The sequence below is a fragment of the Symsagittifera roscoffensis genome, chromosome 1, assembly GCF_963678635.1.
Source record: "Symsagittifera roscoffensis chromosome 1, txSymRosc1.1, whole genome shotgun sequence".
Lineage (NCBI taxonomy): Eukaryota > Metazoa > Xenacoelomorpha > Acoela > Convolutidae > Symsagittifera > Symsagittifera roscoffensis.
The window spans coordinates 65,248,343-65,272,111 of NC_087062.1; the positions used below are offsets into that span (position 1 = coordinate 65,248,343).

At 36.1% G+C, this 23,769-nt stretch overlaps 1 protein-coding gene across 1 annotated transcript; it reads right to left on the reverse strand.

The window, feature by feature from the left end:
• Window positions 1-103: 103 nt before the first annotated feature.
• Window positions 104-23,552, reverse strand: LOC134847809 (protein DENND6A-like). Its single transcript, XM_063865032.1, has 12 exons — window positions 22,869-23,552; window positions 20,786-20,983; window positions 17,070-17,150; window positions 9,459-9,644; window positions 9,024-9,236; window positions 8,878-8,939; window positions 8,337-8,707; window positions 6,196-6,255; window positions 5,978-6,132; window positions 4,822-4,985; window positions 952-1,054; window positions 104-770 (listed from the first exon to the last, which is right to left on the reverse strand). The coding sequence occupies exons 1-12, from the start codon at window positions 23,445-23,447 to the stop codon at window positions 498-500; spliced, it is 2,445 nt and encodes an 814-aa protein (XP_063721102.1). The 5' UTR covers window positions 23,448-23,552; the 3' UTR covers window positions 104-497.
• Window positions 23,553-23,769: the final 217 nt, after the last annotated feature.

A 23,769-nucleotide genomic window follows, 5' to 3' on the forward strand; every position in this document is an offset into this window, starting at 1 on the left:
CCTAGTAAACAACGTCAGAAATCATAAGCTTATTAAATACGTTTGGATCTCACATGGGACTTAAAAAGTCATATCCACGCATCAAACTTGCGAATAAAAAAGATTTTAAACTGAAAAGATATCAGTCACGTTGAGTTAATTTACTACTTTACAAACCATGGTTAGCGATAAAAGAAGGTTCAAACTATGAGACAAGATAATTGATAGACATCGATCGGAATCTTCAAACATTTGCACGTTGTAAAATAGAAATACTTTAATCTCGCTCAGCTTGGCGTAATTTGGGTTCATATAATTTATTACTGCTGAAAAGGGTCCAAATATCATGTACAAATAAATAAGGACAGAACGAACGAATTCTAATTTATCTACACTAAACATCTATGATTTTTAAGTCTTCCTGTATCAAGGTCATTCGAGTGTAATCAGTACAGTATGTTGCAATAAAAAGCACCTGTTTTGAACTAATATTGTTGGCGAGCCTCTGTATTATTACGTTAACTGTGTTCTGAACTCATTTCTGCCGAAGACTCCCCGCTTAAACTATGTGCTGTTGCGAATAGAGAATTATTCAGTAAAGATTGTTTCAGATCTTGAGGCAGCTTTTCAACGACGACCTGCATCATTTCATATATTCGCTTGTAAACGTTCTCGTCTATCTGCAGTCGTGTCGGCACTCCTGCTGAAAGACGTCGCAGTTTCTCCTTCAGTTTAATGAGGAGGTCAACTGCCTCCACTTCAGATCTCCCGTCCAGCCACTCGCTCAGATTCTAAAAAGGCTATTTCAATAGTAGCTAGTATCGTCTCAAGCCAAGATATTATTAGAAAAACAATTAGATAAAAAGTGAAACAATTATGTGACTAGCATAATTATTTGATGTCACTTCTACAAAATGTCTGGACTAAATTATCGAAATTGATACAACAACTGATAATCAAAAATTAGCTTACCGCTTGACTTATTGCATCTAGGTGAACCAGCTGAAGTCTTTGGTTAATTTCTGTCTTTCTGGACAACAGCCAGCAATTGAAGTTGTGACTTGAAAGAAACTGCCTAAAAATAACTAGTTTTTAATTTCAATTTATGGCTAGCAATTAAATATTCGGTGGGTACTCACAAGTACCAAAATGACACAGAGGCGAAGTTGCACTTCGCATACACAAGCAAAAATATGACCGATAACGCTACTGGGAAAAACTGAATGAGTAAAACTTTGGTTCTACAAAATTTCATAATTGACGCACGCCAATTATGAGTCTATATAATTGCTAAGTAACGCAAGCCAATTATGACGCATTAGCAGTAACTAGTATACGAAAAAGTTCATTGAAAAAATCCGACCATGCCCAGGTTCGAACCCTCTTATTTTGTTGCTGGTCTCCTTCCCTACCTCTACGCTACAGACTCATGATACCTTGAAGCTAAAGTGCTATTTGTAATATAATAGTCTGTGTTTATATCTATAGCATTGGCTGTACTTGATAGCTGGATCAAAATAAACACTTTCAAAATCAACACACATTGTCGCAACAATTGCATCGCAATAATATTTGCGACTTGGGTTGGAAAAAAAATAAAGTTCAAACTATAACACAAGCTAAGCGTAGTGTAATAAATCAGTCCCATTTGTTCCAAAATAAAAAATCAATCCCGTTAGTACTTAAAATATCCAAAGACTACTAAACCGACTATTTTGAGCTCTTGGTTTAAGGTCGCCGGTGGGTAATAATCGGCGGCGATAATCGGCTCTGATTTTTGTATAGAGTCCTACCCTTAGTTGGCGAGCTCGCAACACGTTGGCGCGACTGCGGCGATCACTATTCTGCAGCCTAGTTTTCTTCTGTTTGAACAGTAGAAAATTAATGTAATAATTCGTTGGCTCACAATTCGACCAATCAGAAAACGAGTTAAAAAATTTTGGTACAAATGGGACCGATTTTTCATTATGGTAAGATTGAACCTTGGTACAAATGGGACTTCACCCATATTCTACTACCACCATACATCCAGTTTTGTCCAATCTACCCACAATTTTTTTTTTGAATCGGAAAATTTCCCGATCAAATAATGAATTCTACGATGTGGCAACTAAGACGACAACACATTAGCAGACAAATAATCAGCCGATATTATTTTTGAATCAGAATATTTCTCCATCGACTAATGAATTCTAGGATATGGCAACTAACACAACAAATTAGCAGACAAATAATAAGCCGACAATTTTTTTGAATCGGAATAATTCCTGTTTGAAAAAAAAAAACAATTCCTGTCAAATTTGACCTCAATGCCTTAGCCGTCTCAGGCGTGTTCATTACCTTCAGACCAAGTGTGCCGGAGATGCAAAGAAATGGAACTCATTATGAACTGATCCTACATTTACCATTTCTAATTTTGACCATTCAGTGAACAAAGTTATTTATGGCAAAAAGTCTAGTACCCGGTTGCAACACACTTGCTGTCGCAATTGTAACAAAGAGGCGAAGCCGAGCTTCGCATCATTTGCGATCCAACGCAAGCACAGCACTGCAAGCTAGCTAATAGAATTCAAGACGAAACTAACAAAATCGAAAAAAAAACTATTTGCGAAAAAAATCAGAAAAATAGTCAAGAAACAAAACAAACAGCATTATATAAAATTTTAAATTTGTAGCGAGCCGCCACTAAGCCGACATGCGTTCATTGATCCGAAATCTACCTGGATCAATAAGTAAATTTTTTATTCCGCTGGGAAATCTGAAAGTTAATTTCTAGTAGAAACCGATCACTTCGTGGCTATTTACCTTACTGCTGTTATACAGTGTAGTGAGCCTTCCTTTTATCAAAGTAAACAAACTGAACTAAAAAAAAGAAATCAAAAGTCACAAAAACTTTTTTTTACGGGAAGAAGTCTAGTTTCCGATTACCAGACACTTGCTTTCGCAAAGAAAAATTAAAATCGAAACTAAAAGTCGATCACATTTCTCGTGACCTTAACACTTTTCCAATTCGATACTGAAATTTGCCGTCCTTTTGAAAAAGAAATCAGTTGAAGTTAAAGGAATCGAATGCCATATTGCGAAAAATTAAATATGAGCTAGAACATTTTGAAAATTTTTTCCTGAAAATCATCGCGACCTAATTGAGTGTCTTCACTACGTTCATTTTAAACAACCAACTTAGCTGCATCCAATTTCGATGGGCGATGCGATGTCATTTTCAGACCTCTTCAGCGCGAAAAAAAAATTACCCGACAGAAAGTCTGAGTTTCAATCAGATCACGGAAACTGGTGACGAAAAACGACTTCTAATATGGAAAGAAAATTTCAGTTATTAAATTTCCCAGCGGAATAGAAACTTTACCTTTTGATCTAGTTGTCTCAAATTGAGTTATTTGTTATCAAACAAGTCAGTCAAACATTTTTAGAGAAATTCAAAGAGCTTAAAGGACATACATTTTTTACTTTTTCAAAACACAAATCAGTTTTTTTTCCTGTTTCTTTGCATTCATTGAATCTTTTGCAACTGTCTGTTGGGTATGTTGTTGGCTGGAAAAATCAGATTCACTGCATCATCTTAACACTATTTTTTCGTCAATTAAATGACACATTTTGAAAACCCTGATTATTACCAACATAACGAACCCAAGATTATCATACACAATGCTTTATTAATTCAGTCGCTTTTTTCAGATTATTTTATGTAATTTTATGAATTCAAAAGCATGAACTGTTCGTAATCAAATTCTCAGCTTAAGCTATGAAACTGCGAATGCTGCATGAGCTGTAAATTTGCCACCAGAAGTAGACGACTAAAACATGCGACTTAGGTTAGAAAAAAATGGCCTTGGAGTAATCATACTACGCTCCGAATGTCTAAATAGAACGGGTATTCAAAAAGCAGTTGCGTTCATAAGGTGTCCATTAACTGCCACAAGTACAGTTTTAAGATGATGCGGTGATTCCAATTTTTCAAGCCGCCAACATATAACATGGCCAACTGACAGTTGCAAAAGAACATGGCCAACTGACAGTTGCAAAAGATTCAATCAACAGAAAAAAAAACAGATTTGTATTCTGAAAAAGTAGAAAACAGATGTCCTTGAAGCTCTTTGAATTTCACAAACGATACATGGTTAACTTTTTCGATAAAAACTAACTCAATCGGTTTCTATGCCGCAGGGAAATCTGAAAATTAAAATTCTCTTTCCATATTAGAAGTCGATCACATTTTTCAAAACCGTGATCGACAGTGCTGTTCGACAGTGGTGTTTGCATTTGACAGTTTGCTGTTCGACAGTGGTGTTTACACTTTTGATGTTCGACAGTGGTGTTCGCCTTCCTTTTAACTAAGGAAATAAACTAAGCCAAAAAAGAAACCAGAAGTCAACCGTGAAAAATCAAATTAGAGCTCAAGATTTTTCATGGGAAAAAAATTCAACAAGACCGATATAAGAGTCCTCACTATGTTCATTACTCATTAAAAAAATTGGACAATTTTTCAAAACAGCTCGAATAACGATTGAAAGCCGACTGTTTTTATAACACTCGCTGCTGTACGTCTTCTATTTGTTGTACATATTACGTGGATAAACACCCTGATTAAACTAATTTTAAGACCTTTTTCGAGGAAAAAAACTTATAAAATCTCCAAGACCTATATTAAAGTCTTCACTACGTTCATCAATTCTAAAAATTGAGCTATAACCAATTTTTAGACTTTTTAGAAAAAAGAAACAACACCGCTCGATCTAACTAAAAAAAACTCCATCGGCACTTTAAAAGGTACCCTTTATGTTTGACATTGCTTGTAAATCACAAAATTGCAAAAAAAATATGTACCTGTATAGACCAACCCAATCGCCCTTAAGCCCTGACGTGAGTTGAGGTCCTGCTCTTTCGATATGTTTGAGGAAGTCTTGTGCCACGAATGATTTCAGCTGGGGGGACTCTTTCCAGGGAGAAACAGTCTTGGCCAATGGCATGAGCGTTGAGAGATAGTGTTCCTGCAGCACACATTAACACACACTTTTAATATACGAGGATTACAGTCTGGAAGTGAATGACTCAGTTCTCGAAATTTATGTTTCCGTTCTCGATATAAAAAAATGTTGACGGTTTACTGATCTTTTCAATTAGCAACATCAGATGAACATACCAAACCTTGACAATTGAAGACATTTTGATTGTTTTAGATTTGTACACAATGCGATACAATGACAGTGCACTATTGCAAGCTAGCGAATAGAAAATGAGACCGAAATCACAAAATCGAAATAAAACTTTTACTGGGAAAAATGCAAATAATTTCAGAAAAAAATTCGGAAACCAAAAAACCAGTTATAAATCAGCTTTTAGTATTTTCGGATCGGTCACTTAGCCGACAGCAAGTGGGTAGACGCCCATTGAGATGGAAAACAAATATCATAAAAAGTTAAAATGTCATTAAAATGTCATAAAAAACCGAGCAATTAAGTTTTAAAATTTTGAAATCTTGCAACAAAAACTACCTGAATTTATCGAGAAAAAAATCAACCATTTTCGCTTTTGAAATGACACAAAATAAGAAAACTAAGCCGATAAAGCATAAGCCGAACCTATTTAACACAAAAGAAAACCAAAGAAACTATACAACGTCAGGGCTATAAATTTTACAAATTACAGGAGTAAATCGAAACACTCGCATCTGCTATGAAAAAGGCTAATACTTCCTCGATGTGGTAAATAAGCCAACAAATACAACATAAGCCGATAATTTATAGTCAGACAACTCAATTTTTCCCGGAAAAATAATTTTCAATTTCATACATACAGACTCAGACCCCAGATGTAAGGGTACAAATACAAGTGGAAACGCATTTAGAAGTTGTTAAGGTTCAATAACAAAGCAAGTAAGAAAAGCAAGTACTGATTGCAAGATGAGTTGTTTACGGGGGAAAAGTGTAGTTACCGATTAAAATACACTTGCTCTCGGAAGTGTAACAATCAATGAACTTACCAGTGGGATTGAGAAGCTTTCAGTGAGCTCTCTGAAGAATTTTCGGATCCAGCTGGAGAGTACCTCGGGAGGTTTTCTCTGCTCTTTTGCCCGCAGTAGTCTCTTTACCATCGTTCTGTCTTTTTCCAGATATAGTTTGTGATTGGTGTATACACCTTTAAAGATAAATATAAGCCCATGCACTTCTTGGTTAAATCAAGATAATAAAAATTTCCTACCTGGCCTAGAGTCCAGAACTTTGGCAGAATTTTTGCTAGCTTTCATTACTCGAACAGATTCTAAAACGAAAAACAACTATCACATTTGCCACGAATGCTGAAATTGAACTTCAAATTTTTGCACAGAGGCGCAGCTGATCTTTGCACCACTTGCGATGCAAATAAAGAAAGCCATAAGCCGGAAAAAAAAAATCAAAAAAGTCGGTAAAACAAGATCGATGGAAATAAATAAGGCTAATTATGAAAAAAAAAAAGATGTACAGACAATAGAACGTGAACTTAGCATCGAAAGAAAACTTAACAAGCGGTTACAAAGCTGAAAATACCTCAGCAGAAACCCTTTAAGCCAAAAAATATCAACAGGACTTAAGATTTATAAAAAGTCCTCTTCTGCCTCAAAATTTTAAGCCCCCCTCCTCCTCAAAAATTTTTATTTAATAGTCAAATGAAACAAGATGAAGCTAATAAAAAGTTTTGAGTTCCCCTCGCCCTCAAAACACAGATACGCACACACAGGCTTTTTATCGCTCGTCAAAAGACGCAATATGAGGCCCGTAAATCGGTATAACAAAGGCCGAATACAGGAAAAAAAGCTGAAACAAAAACTTTTGTCAAAAAAAAATCGAACTGAAAAATCTATAGCACTTTGTAAGATTTGAGTTACATTAGGAGTTTCAGAACTTTGTGCAATTTAAAGGTCACTAAGCCGATAAAATATAAGCAGACAAATAATCCGAAACCAAAACATACGATGTCCAGTTTAGTAAAAATTAATCACAGCAGAAAAAATCAGAACACTTAGAGCAACTACAATGTCAATTGCGAAAAATTCTACGATATGTCAACTAAACCGACAAAACATAAGCAGACAAATACTCAGCCGACAATTTTTTTGAAACTGAATGGTTCCTGTTTTAAAAACAACCCGTCCTGTCAGAGACCTTTGCCGTCCCAGGCGTATTCGTTACCTCCAGGCTAAGTGTGTCGGGATCGCTAAGAACTTTGATGAACATTATGAATTGAACTTAAATGTACCATTTCTAATTTTGACCACTCTGTGACCAGTTATTTACGAGAAAAAAAGACTGATACCCGATTGCAATAACCTTGCTTATCTCAAGAGTAAACAATGAAACTTGCTCAACTTGGCAATAACATGTCTAGGGTTACAGAAAAAGCATAGAACTTTATGATTTTCATCTTATTGTTCCGAGCTTTGAAAATGGGGAGGAACTTAGTATTTCGGTGTTTTGGTTTTTTATTTTCCATGCAAAATGAGGTACCACAAAAAATCATCGGACTGGGTTGAGTGATACATCATATTAAAGCTCTTTCAGTCGTGATTCGAACATTTAAAAATAAACAGTTCCGGTGAGAAAAGTTGAAATTTTGTTAAATTCGAGCGAGTAAAGCAAGCGAGCAGTCTTATTACAGAAGGAAAGTTGCATATTAGTAGTAAATAAGCCATGAACTTTTTTAGCGACGTCTTGGGAATTTTAAAAACTTTAATACCTCATCAAAAAAAATGTCTGCAAAAAAAATGAAAAAATTTTCAGTTTTTTTATCAAACATTTTTTGAAGAAAACTGTTTTCCAATATGCCTATTTTACTATAAAAATTGGAAATACCTAAAATCTAGTCTTTCTATCAGATCCGTTCATCACACCAGGCACAAAAATTAATTAAAATACAATTTTTTGTAGTTTTTTTTACACAGAGGTGAAGCTGCGCCTTGCAAACGCTAACGAGAACACGACAAAAAGCAGCTCTACAAATTGAATTAAGAAGTAGAAATGAGCCTCGAATTAGTACAAATTACGCAACGTGTCGAAATCGATCTTCGATAACAGATTATTACACTCAAGCACAGACCTCTCAGCCACGGACGCTTAATAAATCATAAACACTAGCCACAAAAAAGCCGAGAACAGATGCTACGAAATTTCCGCTCGTGATCATAGGACACTTGCCACTAAATACGTGAACACTTTTAATGAACACTTTTATTAGCGAGTTAGGTAAGAAAAAATAAAAGGTTCGTACTTATAAACTTCGCTCGTAAGTGTAAAGAATATGGTCAGAACATTCTGAGCTACTTGAACAGCAACCGGCTATCCTTGTTCTTTTTAGGAACAGTTTACTTGTGGATGAAGATGAGGGTCGATATGAAGATGATGATGGCGAGGAGGACAGCACACCTTTAGACTGCCCAGTGTCCGGACTCAAAGTGTCGCTTCCTCCCTTTTTATCTTTCTCCAGACCTCCCAGTTTAATCAAGTTTGGCCAGTGACTCAAGGTTTTTGTGAAGAAAGGGTTGGTCACGCCCAAAATGATTCTGGGAGGGCCAGTACTTGAAGAAAGAGGTACCGTGTTTGCTGCTCGACCTGAGTTTGATGAGCTGTTTGAACTGCTGCTGTTGGCTGATGGAGCATGAGTGAACTCTTTAAACTCCGAGTCGTGGATTGTGAAGTAGGGCCGATAGTCTGATCCCCATTTGAACGGATAAATTATGCTGAAGCAATAAAAACTCCAGCAAGAAAAATCACCGTATTTGAACATCAATGCTGAAGATGAAAAACTATGATAAAAGTTTGATAAGAGGACGTCACACCTTTGACGAAGTCCACGAAATGGGGGTGGGGCCGAATTGGACGGCAGGAAATCAATTTAATTTCTGCATACCTAGTGAGAATGTAGACCATCCGAGATGTAATGTCCGGCGATGATCCCATTACCACAATTGGCTGTAACACAATTATAAATTATTTATTCGAAACAATGAGTGGTCTTTGGATTGGGTGATAGTAAACCAGGTTATCTCAACTAACTTGACCAAGAAGGACCAATTCCCAGATTAGTTGCATATGTGGCAGGAGAGTCTGGAAGCACGCGTACAGATCCAGATCAACTACTGATCCCAGTACCCTACTAATACGCGCATCTCCCCTGTACCTTCTTCCTTGTGTTGTTCCATCCCGCAGTTGACTGAACCCATTTTTGCTCACGTGAACACTCATTTGACCCTGATGCGGCAACGTGACCTATACACGCAAAAATTATTAGCTTTTCAGCGATGAAACAACAAGAATCAGGTTTAACTTAGAATTCATTTCGGTGCAAAGAAAACAAAATCAGCAATACTTTCTGGCAGGCAAGTCACTTCAAAGAAGGATTTGAGCTAATTAACCTAAGCCAATTCCTAAAAAAAGTTCATCGTCAAAATCCTTGTTCAAATTTACAGTTCTCAACTGTACTGGTCTTACTTCGAACACATTGCCCATTAGGGGGAGCTGGAGCTGTGATCCAGGCAGCGGATGACTCCATTGGTCTAGACAGTGACAGGCCACTTCCAAAGAAACTTCGCCATTGAGGAAGAAGTCATCGCCCACCACTCTCACCACTTCCAGCCACAGAGAGATGAAGGGCAGAGAGGAAAGCACCACCACTGACTAAACGCCCAAAATATAGTTTCAAACTATTCGTTCAAGTTTTTTCCAAAAAAAGTTAATCGAAGCGGATCAGAAAAAAAGAGTAGCACTTATGTGTAAACTTGATATAAACAGTTAAATACGCATATTTTACGGCAATTTCTATCATAAAACTAACCCAAGACAAAAAATAAAGAAAAATTCAGAACAATTGTATTTGTTGCTTTAGTCACTCGAAATTTGACCAAAATTTTAAAAAAAAATTAAGTCGCTTTTTCTACACTGCGGAATTTCTTCGCAATTTTTAATGGGGTTCAAATAACGACTGCGAGAGCTCTAGAATCAAATATCACTCGTGATGTATGATAGGAATTATTTGAGGCACCTGATCTTGCAAAGATAATATGTTTGGTTTTTTCATATTTTGGAGTGAGAATTTGACTCTTCACCAAAAATACTAATACCGAAAGCAAGCCAATTGAACTTAGCACTAACTTTTAAACAGACAAAATTTTTGGAAAAAATAGATGGCCTTAGAGCTCTTTGAATTTTAGAAAAATTTATGATGGACACTTCTTTGATAAAATTAGCCCAATTTGAGAAAACTGGTCATAACTAAAACTTTTCTTACGCTGGGAAATCTGAAACTTAAATTCCACTTTCGAAACTAGAATTTGATCACGTTTTTCGTGACCTTTACAGTTTTTCTATCCGAGAGTGGAGTTTGCTTTACTTTTAACAAAGGAAATTGAGTGAATTAAAAAAAAAAATCAAAAGTCAAACCGCGAAAAATCAAATTTAGCGTGTTTTTTTAGACTTGTTTTTTTTAACGAAAAAATTCAATTGTCGAAAAAAATATATGGCCTTAAAGCTCTTCGAATTTTAAGATCGATTAATTAATGACACTTTTTTCTTAAAACTAATTCAATTTGAGAAAAAGTGGTTATAGAGGTATTTTTTTGTCCACTGGGAAATCAGAACATTGAAATCCTATTACGAAATTAGAAATCGATTAGCTTTTAATGTTCGATGGTGGAGTTTGCCTTCCTTTTAACAAAGAAAATGAAGTAAATTTAAAAAGAAATCAAACCGAAAAAAAAAATTCAGCCTAAAAACATTTGAGACTTTTCCTGAAATAACGAAACAAAATCATCACGACCTTTATAAGAGTCTGAACCACGTTCATGAACTCTAAAAATAAAACTTTTTTATTTGTTCGCTAAGTTTTCTTCAGTTCAGTAAAGTTTGAATAAGTAACACAAGAAACTGCACAAAGTAGAGGCACGCATAGACTAACTAATGAAAAAATTTCATAAGAAATGAATTGAGAGTTAAGTATCATTCGGAAACTTTTTGTCATTTAGTCTGAAAAACGGAAAAACTTTATAACTGTTTTTCTCGACACCGAAACACCTTATGAATTGTTATTTGGAATCCGAACCACGGCTGAAAAGGTATTATTCAATACGATACTACATTTGAACCTCTATTTGAATTAGCTTCTTAAATCGGCTGAAAAAAAAACAGCTGTCCCCATAGTTCCTTCCCGACAGGATGTTCCACCCCCGTTATCTAATTTAGGCAACTTTCCTTTCCATTTTTTTTCTCGCTAGAAGGTGGGCAGACAATGCTCTCACTTAGATGATAGGCATGAGTTTAAAATATATAAAAATGACGTTCGAAATGCAGCGGAATTAGATGGGATTTAAATTGCTCCCACACATTCCTTAGTTGAACAATTTATATGAAAATACAGAACAATTTCTGTGAAGTATATAATCTTTAGAGGAAGACGTGCGGGCTAATCCTTACGTCCTTATCTTCACTTCACTTCTAGAAGTGGTCGGAACAGTAATAACCCAATGCAGCAAAATTTCCATTTAAAATTCAATTTTTATTTTGGAAAAATCGCCTCCTTCAAAAAGGTCTCAAATCGACAACTGGGTTTTCGTTCATATTGATGATTATTGCGTTAAGTGAGGAATTAGTTCCACCCATTGATCCGCTTCAACACGATTTGGAATAACGTTAAAAGCGGAATAGCTTGCTGCCTAGGCGCTATGACAGAAACCGGAAATAACGCGCATGATTTAGACCAATCTGGCAATTTTATGAACACCGTCACAAAAACACGAAATACAAGTTTATCGACTTCTTTAAGGGGTTTAAAAATTTCGTCAAACACTACTGCTTTGATCGCGGAAAAAGGACCGAAGAAAGACCATCTGAGTATCAATATTTCATCGTTTTCTTCAAAAGTCGTAACAAAAAAGACACCCTGTATGTTTCAAATGCCCTATAAATTACTTAAAGCAGTTCATGATTTTCGAAACTTTCCACAACGTCCTAGAATCTATTTTTTGAATCCCAACACCACTAGCAAATCCATGTTTTTGCCATAACCTGAAAATTTTTTTGAGACCAACTAACTTGCCTCAATTCCATTAGGAAGGATATCAGAGCCGTTTTCACCGTTTAGGCGTTAAAAATTTATACTGAGATGGGACTGGATTGCTATCTCAAAGAGTAATTTCAGATAGAGTACATCGTCTGTTTATTACGCTATCTAATTTCGGCCGGAAGGGTTCGTGCAACATCTTAGTCCGATACTCTTATTTCTCAGGTCTCGCTAGATCTATAAAACACTGGAAAACAATTAGTGTTGGAGATCACATTTATTCTAGATATTCTCAAAAAGTTCTGCCCATAAATTGGTCAGTTTTGCAATAAATATTTTAGATGCTAGTCATAAAATATGATTGGTAGTAATAAATATATAACAATCGAATTTAAAGATATAAAGCTGGAAGCGATAATTTAATTGATAATCAAAAATGTTGAAGTCGTTCATCATTTTAATTTTTTATCGCAACTTTGTGGTAAGGCTGAAGCATTTCTTGTTTACAACTCCTGTATTTCTCTTCTCATTTTTGATACTTTTTCCAGCTTTATACGGCATTTGGCTGTGGTTGGAGTGGTACTTCATCATCGTCCGAGACATTTTGAGCTGGTTTATTTCGTAGTGTATAATCCTCTGATATCTCTGGTTTTGATTTTTGGTGAAAATGATGAATTTGTTGGTTATACGATTTGGTCTCGATAGCTTTTCCATTTGGTTATCCGTATTCTATTACTTTAGAAGATCTAATTCATAAAGAACCAATTCTTGACGTGTATGGTTCGTTGTAAGCTTGTCTTAAAATACTTGTTCAGGGTTCCTGTTTTTAAAGGCTTGTTTGAGGAATATCTGTGATTGTGTATCTATTTGCAAACTTTTATTTGAATGAATCCTTGATGTGACTGTAGATGCGGTTGTCTTATTAGCAATGGCACATTTAGAGCTGTAATTTCGGGTTTTAGTTCAGGATGGATTGTGAAACTTGATATATTCCAGGGGTGAAATAACGGGGGGAACGCCCCCCCCCCCCCTTCAGGGATTCGACCTCCTGCCGACCCAAAGGGTCCCCTTTGTACTATTTTGAGATATCTATATTTGATAACGGACCCTAAAATTTTTCTAATGGCGCCTTTGGCGCGAAAATATACTAATTTTGAGGGGGAGCGCGCGCCAAAAAAACGCCTTTTATGCCTGTTATTCAAAATTTTTCCTGCGACGCAGAAAAATTTACCAAAACTGGGTCTTTTTAGTGCTTTGGGAGAGCTCCGAATTTCATTTTGCTCGATCCTAGATCCGCCCCTGATATATTCTATTTTGAGTTGGTGGCAATGTTGGTTTGTAATCTTCTGGTTTGCTTTCTGCTGGGGTGAAATTACTTCGTGAAATAAATTGAATTCCTCCATTTAATTGTTGGATTTTTTATTGAAGTATTACCACTAGTTTTCCCGATGGCTTTGAAAAACTGTACTGTAACTTGAAGTTGTGTATAATTTTCTTTGCAGCTGCGCCGGAAACTGTTGAAGGTATGACGATAAACAGTGCATAGACATTTATGTCCTTGACAAAACTCTCCTTAACAAAAAATTGTACCAAACATTTGTACAATTTGTCAAAAAAAATGACCGAAACTATTTTCTTTGATTTGACCTTGTTTTAATGCTTTGATGTTTTGCGTCTGTTTGATCGTTCTGTAATTAGATTCTATGTCTACCAAATAACCATAGATAAAACACAGCGAGACCGAATTTTGAAACAAGATTAATTGAAAGTTCAAAGAGCGTTTGGCCGAGCGGTGAAGTCATTGGTTTCAAGATCAAAAGGTAGGAATGTCAAATCTCGGGTCAGAAAAAAATTCTCAATTTGGTTGAAACTTCAAAACGAAAAACACAAAATTGGGTAAAAAGGGCATAGAGAAACACTTGTACGGGTTGACTCGGTTGGGTCAGCAGGAAAGTGGATAAGAAAAGCTTGATTACATTGATCATTTTGCCGTTTTCAAAACCGGTCTAGCTAAATTGTGAAATTTTCTAGGAAAAAATCAACTTAGTTCTGATGATAAATTTGGTTCCTGCATTCTGGGCCGTCTTTCCTGCTTGACTCTGTTATCGGTTCTCTGATTGGCTGAATAGTTTGGAATCACCGATGCAGTTTCTCTGTTTATGTCTCTTTGAACCGAAAAAATTGTTTGTCGAGGTGGCTCATCTGCTACAACTGCTCTAGTTTTAAGAGTTGTTCTGAATTTTTACTTTTCATTGTCGGCTGGATCTGGGAAAGGAATATGATCATTAATAATAGTTACCTTGTCTTGCAAAGTGCGCACACGGCTAATACATTTTGACAAAACACATCAACACGAAATTGAGGCGCCCGTCACAATTCGATGTTTGAAATATGCAGTTCGTATGCATCATGAACTGGCATTTCATTGTTTATATTCGTCATAAAGATTTCCATTGTTGGACACACACTCAAGAGCTATACTAATGACACTAGAGTCAGTCAGAGCTACGTTTGACGTAAGCATCAACCAAGCAATAATTGTTCAGATATGTGCAAATGATTTGAGTCCTTTTTTTTGATTGAGTCTCTATTAGACTACAGAGTGAGAAGTCTGGTTTTATTGCCTAGATGCGCGGCCTTATCAAAATGATTCTTCTTATTCTTAAACTTTATCAAAATAATCCGGTTGTTATCTTGGTTGGCAATTAGCTGAACAATTTTTGATCAATTTCGTCTGGGAATCAAATGCCTTGGACATTTGTTGAATTTCGGACAGTTTTATCTGGGACAAAAATGTCTTTGGCACAATTGTCCAGACTCGCGATAAACATGTGGTTCCATTGCTCGTTTCAAACGTATTCCGTTCCATTTTAAAAAAATGCTACTTCAGTACAAAACTGCCTGAATTCACATATGCGCCTTGTCTGAGTTGTGTGTGGAAAAAGATCGTATCCTAAGTTCTGTGATACTTTTGAGTCATGAAATATTCCTCTAATTTGATTTTAAAATTCTTAGAGAGTTGAATATTGTTTCGTACTGATTTCTGTACTTATTGTTCAGAAAAGATGGATTAGGTATGTAGCTTGTATCTATATATGATTGTGGTAAAAAAAAAATTGAAACCATGTGTAAATATAGAGTTTGCCTCCATGTAAAGTAATTGAGTAAACATTAAATTCTGTTTATGTTTTGTCAGTTTGAAGTTTCTTCCCGTTTTTCTTCTGCAATTTGATTTCTAATCCATAACACACCTGTAGTTGATATTGAAGTAGCATGTAACGATATAATTAATCATCTTGAAATTTCTAATTCTGGACATTCAATTTTGGACGGGTTTACTTTTGGGTACAACAACTTTCTACACAGGCGAAGTTGCACTTTGCATACACAAGCTAAAATATGACCGATAACGCTACTGGGAAAACTCTGAGTAAAACTTTGAGTCTACAAAATTTGAAGTGAGGCACGCCAAATATGAGTCTACAAAATTGCTTAGTGACACAAGCCAATTTCGACGCATTAGCAGTACCAGTCAATTTGAAAAAAAAAAGTTGCTGGCCTCCTTCCTTAATTTTAAGCTACAGATCCATGATACCTTGAAGCTAAAGTCCTATTAGTAATATAATAGTCTGAGTTAATAGTCCGTGTTCTCATTCGCAGATGATACGAAGCTCCTATCAACAACTCCTGCTGGTAATGAAAGCTCGTTGCCCGACGATGCTACCACCCTCTTCGTTAGGTCCGAGAAAAACGGGCTTCCGTTTAATATCGCCAAAATGCAAGCTGTTGAGATTTCAGAAACCAAATCTACCTCGTATTACATTGGGTGATCACGAGCTGTCATTGGCATCCTCAATCCGAGATCTTGGCGTCTTTGTGTACGATAGCCTCTCATGGAAGCTCCTACGATAGCCTCTCACGGAAGCTCTATGTTTCCGCGAAGTGCAACAAAGCTAACAAGTGCTTCTTCCTCGTCAAACGAAACACAGCACATTCACCTCCGCCTACCCAGCTCCTCAACTTGTACAAATCACTTGTTGTCCCGATATTCTCTTATTCTTCAGCTGCTTGGGACGCATCGAAAGGTGACATGGTTATTATTGAGCGTGTTCAGCGCCGATGCACCAAGTGGATCTTGGGCTACCAAGACGTATTCTATGCAGACAGATTCACCCGCCTGAATATTTTACCGGTCTCCTTACACCTTCAAATTGCAGACGTCCTGCTCCTATCTAGCATTATGTCCGGCAAATATGACTTCAACTGGCATGAGTTTGTTAAAGTTCATATCCACCGCATAATCAGGTCCAGTGATCGCTTGTTATTTGAACTACCTTATATCCGTCTTGAGGTCCAGCGAAATCACTTTTGGTATCGCGTGCCAAGGTAGATAAATCTGCTTCCAGAATCGATAGACTTTTTAAACCCCTTGGATTAAAGCGACGACTGCTCGAAATCTTCTGCAAATACTTTTACGATTGGTACGATGTTGATATTCTATGCAGCTGGAGAATTGGATGTTGGTGCCTCTTATGCAGAGATTCTAACTGCAGACTGCCTCCTGTCAACGCCCATCCCAGACTTGACATAACGTCGTCCTCCAGACTGGATCCCATACTTCATTAATGACTCTGACTCTTAACGGGCCAACGGCCCCCTCAGCCTTTGCTTGTAAAGCTACAATAATAATCATAATATCCTTAGCACTGGCTGTACTTAATAGCTGGTTATCAGAATGAACACTTTCAAAATGAACACATTTTGTCGCAACAATTGCATCGCAACAATATTTGCGACTCAGGTTGGAAAAAAAGAGAGTTCATACTATAACACAAGCTATGCTTATGTAAACATTTGGTCCTTCTATCATTTGAGAGGACACCAGCTTTACGAGTTAAAAGATTCCCCAGATACGTATAAAGAGTCAAATTTTTTGGCTAAAAACCAACTCTTGCTTCTGGTCAAAATACAAACACTTAACCTTTAAGCAAACTTTGATTTATGATACAGCACAAGTAAAAATAAATTAAGCAAGAAAATTGGAGTACCTTCTGAAAGTATCCTCTCTTGATTGATGTGTCCCTCATTTGACGGAAGTGTACAGCCCCGTAGAGGTAGTCTTGGAAACCCTGAAACGATTCCAATTGCTATACAATTAATACCGAGATAATCTGCTTTCACAGGGCAAAAACTGAAATTATGGTGGCAAGCGGCCTTCTCCCAAACTAAATCAGACAATCGATCTTACCAAATTGACTCGATTCTAGCAACAATATTATTAAATCAAAAATCAACGCTAATTAAACTCAACATAAAATTGGTGCAGGAAGGATTAATGTATCAAGAAAACGGTATCAAACAGAAAAATATGAACAATCTCGTCCATAAATAATGCAGTTTTCGTTAGATGCGTTGTAATTTTGCTCTCTGTTATTGCTCCGAACACGCATTTGAAATTAACTTAGGTTTCGGGTGTGGTTTTCACACCTAAAATCAGGTTACACAATGAGGTGTCGCTCGAAGCCTAGTAGTATACATCATTATGAGAATCTTTTCAGCCCTGATTTCGATCAATGTGTTAATCACAAGGGTAATTGTTAGAATGGAAACCGTATGACATCAAAAATCAAAACGCAAAATACAAATCTGTGCATAAACAAATTTTTAAAGCTTTTTATTGAGCAAAAAACACACGATCTCATTCGTGAAACAGACTGATAGCCGACACTTGAAAAAGCGATAATGAAGTCTAACTGCTAATTTTTTTCTGAAACTATCGAGTTTCAAAGAAAGACAAAAGACCACCTTCCACCTTGAAGAATTTCAGAATCTTTTATCAATAAAACTTTGTTGAGAAAACCGGATTCATAGCTAATTTTACAGGGGTCCTAGATAAAGCGGGAAGTACCTAATTGATATGTTCTTAGAATATGTTGCACTCCTCAAACAAAGAAATGGCCGCCTACGTAGGGGATATTCCCACTACCCGTTCTTTCAACTGAATTCAATGTCAGATTTGGCCGGCAAAATTACAAGAAAAGGGCAAAAACTTCAAAAAACGATGAAAAAAATCGAAAAATGGACTTTTTCTAAGTCCATAACGGCTTTTCTACAAAAAAAAGGGTATAACCATTTATGCAGGAAAGATCTTTGCGCCATGTTCTTCTAATTGAACCATTGAATTCAAAGGGGCGGGCATGTTTTAGGAAAAATTTTGATATTTCGATTGTTTTTTGGAAGCTTTTTTTCTCAAGTTCAAAAAGTAGAACGTAGCTGCTTCTAAAGGGAGGATGCCCACAATCGCTCCTTTCGATTGAGCTCTGAATCTGTTTTTTGAAGTGAAAAAAAACGGATTGATTGGTTATTTATGTTTTCCGCGGAACTCTGGACACAAAACTAAAGTTTATCAAACTAGAAGTAATTCACGCTTTTTACTCCACTTGCATGTTTGTTCTCGGCGGTTGTAATTTGCCTTCCATTTAATAAAGGAATTTGAAGAGAACTTGAAAATAAACAAGACTGTTCCTATCAGAGCAAAGCCAAGATTTTTCAGACTGCCCTTTAAGATCTATGGAATAAGATACGTTTTTAAGAAAATTAAAAACAGACACAGAGGCGAAGCCGAGCTTAGCACCACTTGCAATACAAAAAAAAGTCGGATAAAAATTTGAAAACAAAAATTTTCGCAAAAAATTTTTCCGAAAACTTTTTTCGCTCATTGGCGCAATATCGCCATTTAACTGATATAATATATGCCAAAACCTATCGAGCCAAAAGAAAGGAAAAGAAAAAAAACAAAAAGCTGAAAAAAATGATGTCAAGAGAAACTTGAACTAGAATTTCTATTAAAATTTTAAGCCTTTTTAGAAAGGAATAGAAATTAAGTCACTTCGCAGATAAAAGTAGGTCGAAATCATTTGGGCGGAAAAAAACTTTTAAGCAAAAAATAAACAAAAGATACGAAGCCAAGGTTAGTAAAATTACTAACAGCAGTAGTTAATCAAAACTCTGAACGCAGCTAAATGGTAACTTGCGTACAGCAAAAAAAAACAATTCTACGATGTTGCAACTAAGCCGATGTTGCAACTAGATTTCATATGAAAAAGATACCAAGACAATGGAAGGTGAAATAAACATCGAAAGAAAATTATCCAAACGATAACAAAGATGAGCAAAACCTTGGCAGAAACCCTCAAAGACGAAAAAAATCAACAAGACTTAAGTTAAAAAGTCCCCTTCAGCCTCAAAACACAGACACTCGAACACAAAATTTTTTTCGCTCATCGGCGCAATATCGCCATTAAACATGAAAACATAAGCACACCAATAATAATCCGACAATGGGTTTTTTAACGCAATCAGATTCGAACCCAGGACCTTTGCCGTTACCTACAGACCAAGCACAAAAATTTGAAAAATATTCCACAAATCACGAAATGAAAAGTACAAAATGATGTAATTAGCCTCTACCAGCATAATAATAGTTCCATTAATTTGCTTCACATTAAAATGGAACGATTTTTGAGCCGGATTAAATCGCTGATCACGCGATAAAAGAACGAAATATATCGCACGTTACTTGCATCGAGTTAGCAATTTTCAAGCCACAAAAACGTTACAAAAAAGCACACCTGAAATGTATTTTTGAAATGAGCTCAGGGCGTCAATACCTTTCAGATAGTATGAAATTTGTCCAGTTAAAGATTCGAAACTTCCCTGAAGAAAGAAACCACACCCAGCACAAATACTCCATCTCTTCTCCAAAAGTCGGAAAAATAACCAAATGAAACCGCAAAAAATCATTTTGAGTCAAACCGCAAAAACTACACCTTGAAAAAAAGGGAATTTAAACATAGCCAACTTGAAGTTGAAAAGGAGTAATGAACGCACGGAACCCAAAAAAAAAAACGTTTCGCATTTCAAAGAAAAAAGATATGCTCTTAAATTTCTTTGAATTTCAAGAACAATTTATGATTGATGTTTTTTTGGTAAAATTAACCCAAGTTGAGAAAACTGGATCAATAGGTTAATTTTAAATTGCGCTGAAAAATCTGATATTCAAATTCCACTTTCGAAACTAGAAGTCGATCACGTTTGTCGTGAGCTTTACATTTTTGCTGTTCGATTGTGGAGTTTGCCTTCTTTTTAACAAGGAAAATGAATTGAACTTCAAGTCAAACCACGAAAAATCAGAACTGAGCGTGAACCATTTATTTCTTTTTCCTGAAAAAAAATCACCAAGACCTATATAAGAGTAATACTCACTACATACATTAATCTCGAAAACACAACCTAAACCAGTAAAAACACACCTCATTCAGTAGCACTTGAAAATGACTTGGGTCATTAGGCAGGACTTGAAAATTTCAAATCGTTATTTTCGAAATTGGGTAAAACCGTAAGGCTATCGACTGTTACATTTTTGATGCGATAAATCTCTCATACAAACTAATCTATACTTATGCTACCCGTTTCAAGTAGTAAAAACACAATGGAAGCCTTAATGCCTCCCGTTCCTCTTCTCAACAAATTTAGTAAGACGAATTTCCTGACAAAAAAGGCTCACAAATAAAAACGTATTTTTTTTACAATAACTCTCCGGAATATCTAGACTACACCTAGCTTGCAAAACAAAAATTGTTCTGCGAAAGATTTTTTTTTTGGAATAATGGCCTGTTTGAACACTTTGGAAGTAACAGACCTGAAGATAACAAACACGCTGCCGCGATAGAGCCTTGCGAAAGTTTGATGCATATTTTTTTACCTGGTACTTATTGACTGAGTATACATTGAAGTGATGCTTCTGTAGGTTGTTCAGTCTGTTTGTGGATCGAGAGGAGTGTCTGATTCGGAATGAGTACACTGTGTCCCCCATACACCCTGAGTTTGAGTCTGGGAAGGAGAGGAAGCACACATTTGACCTCTCCTTCTGTTCAAGCGAAATGTGAGGTGGGTAGATGTGCTAAAGATAACACAACATATCGAAATAATAAAATCATTTAAGTTACGCAAATGTACAGGCTTTTCAGGGCCACACAAAATCATGTTCATCATAAAATTAAATGTAACTGGGCCATATTAAACGAGGATAGCCGGTTCCTGAGCAAGAAGCACAGAATGTCCCGACCATAGTCTTAAACGATTACATAAAAAAAGTTTTTTCAAATTGATCCAAAACGTTTTTTTTTCAAATTAGTGTCGTTTTATCGGCATGGTGTGATAAGAGGAGCTGAATGAAAAAAGACAAAAAAAAATTTGTTTTCAAAAAATGACTTGAAAAAACGAAAATCGAAAAAATATTTCACTTTTTTTTCTTCAATTTTTTTATTCCATAAAGGCACTTAAATACTCAGAACAACTGGTGTTACTCGTGTTTTGAATTAATCTATTGTAAGCTAGTTCAAATGGTCGGAACAAAAATTTCATTTTTGATTTTTATTTTTTTAGGCATATGGTGACTGAATTAGTCGTAAAACTGCAAGAAAGATAAAACCTGCAAAAATAACATAAATTTTGCAAAAGTAAAAAAATAAATTTAAACTGTGGTGAGTTTAAGAGGTCAGCCAATCAATTTTTTCTAGTTTAGTCTGAAAATTACAAATATTCCCGATAAAGTACTATTTTTCCCGAAACTTGGACAACTTTTTGAAACTTATTTTACGAAAAAAGACCGGAAGAATCATTTTATTCAAAAGATATATACAGAGATGCGAAGCGTTGAAGGCGAGACGAATCGGAGCATTACAACGCAAGCGCAGCATTGCACGCTGGCGAATAGAAAATGAGACGGAAATAGCAAAATAGTAAAAAAAAACTTTCTTGGGAAATGATAATAATGTCAGAAAAGTCTAATAACACACCACAAGTATTAAATAAGCTTTCAGTATTTACCAAGCGGCCACTAAGCCAACAACAAGTGGATAGACGCCCATTAGTCGAAAACAAAAAAAAATCCCATAAGAAATTGTTGTCATAAAAAATTTTCAACTCATTAACTTTGAAATCTTGCAACACACTATGCCTAAATTTTTCAAAAAAATCAATACTTTTTGCCTTTAAAGCGACATAAAAAGGGTAACTAAGCCGATAAAACATAAGCCGACAAACTATAATCAAACTATTCAACTTTTCCCGAAAAAATCAATTTCAGTCACGAAAAAAAACGACCCGACCGTGAATCGAACGAACCTCAAATTATAGGGTGCAAACGCAGTTGCATTACCTCCAGACGAAGTGAAAAGATGCCTGGAAGTTGCCACGGTTCGATGATAAAAGCAACATCAAACTATTACTAATTTGTAAGAAAAGTAGTTAATGGGAAAAAATGTTCCCGAATACAAGACAATTGCTCTTGCAAGTGTAGTTAGCTCAGCAAATGAGTAAACTGCACGATAATTATAATAGGATTTATATACATAAATTTCCTGTCCTTTAGCCTGGAAAACTGAAATGTTCAGACCAATTTTTCTCGACACTGTGATAACCTTTTCAATTTGTTTTGGAATCCGATTCACGACTAATAGGGATTCAATATGATGCCACATTTACCCCTTGAGAGCTTTCCTTAAGATACATAAACTTAATTGGAAAGCAACACTAGTTAATCCATAGTTCGTTCGCTTCACTTCGTGAAGAAGACCAAAATTAATTTTTTTTATATACCGAATTAGCAATACAACATGAGAAACCGCTTTCTTTGTTAGGCAATGCTCCTAAAATTTTCTAGTAGTCTAAGAGACACAAAAGATTATTTCTACTTGTTGCAGCAATACTAATTCATAAAGTCGCTAGTACACTTTTAGATAGCACCAAACAAATAAGCTAGCTTTAGAGTATATCAAACATACCTCGATTGTCTGCCCTAATTCGACGTCAAATGTTACAACTGCGATACAGTAGATCCACTGATGCATTCTATCCCACGGCAACTGTATCTTGTTCACATGCCCGCTTACAGATGCAGCTGTACTCGTACCAGCAGGTGTAGGAGTTTGCGCATTTCCAGATGTCTCAGAGTTCGGATTCGACTCCGCAATTTGATTTGTAATATCCAAGGTCTTCTGGTGCATTTCTATTCGGTCTACTTTGTGCAAACTATGCATTCCCGAAAAGTTTGGAACTGAATGTGTGCGATCAAAAGAACTATTTGGTTGAAAATTTCCATTTGAGTCAGGGTTAAACTGACTAACATCCACGTCATTTTCATATTCGTCATGAACATCTTCGCGATCCGTCTTTCCTTCATCTATTAAATCAGACGAACTTGGTTCAAGGTTTGTATCGTCTTTCTCCTCGTCAGAAACTTCCGCATGATTTTCACCAGGACTTTCCTCGCCTGGATCTTCGATTGAAAGTTCTTCTACATTGAGATCCACATTAGATAGGGAGGACGAAGCACGTTCTAATTCATTGTCTTCGTTCTCCATTTTCGTACCGTTTAACTCAAATAAAGTACTTCAAACAGAGTCAAGTCTGGTTCAATTTGCAATGTACAAGTACATCGTATTAGTATCTATCGCAGTGGTGGCATCTATTCTGAAATAATTATAAAATTATTAAGAGCAAATAAAAACTGATCACATCTGCTAGGGAGGTTGCGGTATGTGCTGATTAATAAATAGTACTCAAGTCAATTTTTCATTTTCAGCTCCGATTTATTGCATATTGATATTCACATGTTTTCAAACTAGGGATTAAAATCCTGTGTATGGCCTGTGTTTTTCTAACTCGTTTTTGAAAAATATCGTT